Source organism: Myotis brandtii, unplaced genomic scaffold (genome assembly GCF_000412655.1).
Source record: "Myotis brandtii unplaced genomic scaffold, ASM41265v1 scaffold975, whole genome shotgun sequence".
In the NCBI taxonomy this organism is placed as follows: Eukaryota; Metazoa; Chordata; class Mammalia; order Chiroptera; family Vespertilionidae; genus Myotis; species Myotis brandtii.
This window is the reverse complement of record NW_005372049.1, coordinates 190,346-191,852: the sequence shown is the minus strand read 5'-3', so window position 1 is coordinate 191,852 and position 1,507 is coordinate 190,346. Positions and strand designations below refer to the sequence as shown.

The 1,507-nt window shown below is 64.6% G+C and overlaps 1 protein-coding gene across 1 annotated transcript in view; it reads right to left on the bottom strand.

Annotated features, from left to right (window-relative positions):
- Positions 1-1,507, bottom strand: part of PKP1 (plakophilin 1) — a 22,503-nt gene that overhangs the window by 5,554 nt on the left and 15,442 nt on the right. Inside the window, 2 exon segments of the mRNA XM_014533390.1 lie at positions 94-358; positions 1,089-1,245. Coding sequence (XP_014388876.1) covers positions 94-358; positions 1,089-1,245 — 422 coding nt within the window.

Below are 1,507 nucleotides of genomic sequence, written 5' to 3'. Positions count from 1 at the left end.
GGCTGAGCTGGAGCTGCCCCGGGGGAGGGAGGGGGGCAGGGTGTGCGGCCGGGCCCCAGGGCCCCAGGTGGGCGGGCGGACGCCCTCTGCCCTCACCTCAGGCAGCCGGTGGCGTTGAAGAAGACCTCGGGGTCCACCAGCTCCCGGGACAGGTTGCTGTTGCCGTCGCCCCAGCCGGAGAAGGGGATGATGACGCGGTCGGCCAGCACGGGCAGGGCGTCCGAGATGAGCTCCTCCTTCAGCTCGTCCGTGGAGGACAGGTTCCAGAGCAGCCCTGGGGGTGGGGACAGTGGCCCCATCACATGCCGGCTCAGGAGAGGGGGGGGCCCCCCTCAGCCTGCTCTGGCCACCGAGCCTACTGGACTGTCCCATGCAGCTAGACCTGGTCAATCAAATCTCCGGTCCCATCGTTTCCCGAGCTTTCTGTGTAGTTCAAAATTAACGCACAGGGACGGTGATCCGAAACCACGGATCAGCCGGCCGGCGTGGCTCCGTGGTTGAGCGTGGACCTATGAACCGGGAGCTCAGGGTTCGATTCCCCGGTCAGGGCACATGCCGGAGTTTCGGACTCAGTCCCCAGTAGGGGGCGTGCAGGAGGCAGCCGATCGATGATGCTCTCTCCTCATTGATGTTTCTCTCGCTGGCTCCCTCTCCCTTCCTCTCGGAAATCAATAAAAATGTTTAAAACAACAACAACAAGGAAAACCTTTGGTGGGTGGTTTTCAATAGGGATTGTAATGCTCAGAGTCTCCTACTGGTCTCTGTTTTCTACCTGAGAGTCATTCCAGGAATACGCATCCCTGTCCCACTGTCCCTGGTCTCACATTCCGCGTCCAATCGAGGCTGCGTAGTGACCGTGTTTCTGGGCCCGGCCCTCCGTGTTCAGCACGTATTTTTGGACACGGGGGAGATGTTGGAGACCTGTGGGCACCTGCCCCTGTCGCCTAGAAACCCCCAGGTCTGCTGGAGGGGGGTCCCGCCTGGACAGCGACCTTCCACCCCTTGCCCATGATCCTCCAAAAGGCCTGGACCCCCGCGAGCATGCACCATGCCCAGGGTCACCATCTGGCCCCCAGGAGCCCGGCCACAGCTGGCGCGGATGCCGCCCTGCCGGCGGGTCTCCAGCTTGTTGGTGGCGCTCCGGAACACCAGGTTGCGCAGGGCCCCGGCCGCGGCCTGCTGCACGTTCTGGTTGGGGCTGCGGAGGAGGTCCACCAGCTTGCTGATGCCGCCCAGCTGATAGACCTGGGGGACAGGGAGGCGGCTCAGACCACGGGCCCTACCTTCCCTTCGGAGACCTTCACGCCAGCCCCCGTGAGCGCGCCGTGCGACCCAATGGGAACGGGCCGGACCAGGAGCCAAGACGGGGACTCAGCCCGGCCGGCGTGGCTCAGGGGTTGAGCATCGACCTAGGAACCAGGAGGTCACGGTTCGATTCCCGGTCAGGGCACAGGCCCCGGTTGCAGGCTCGATCCTTAGTGGGGGGCGTGCGGGAGGCAGCCGATCC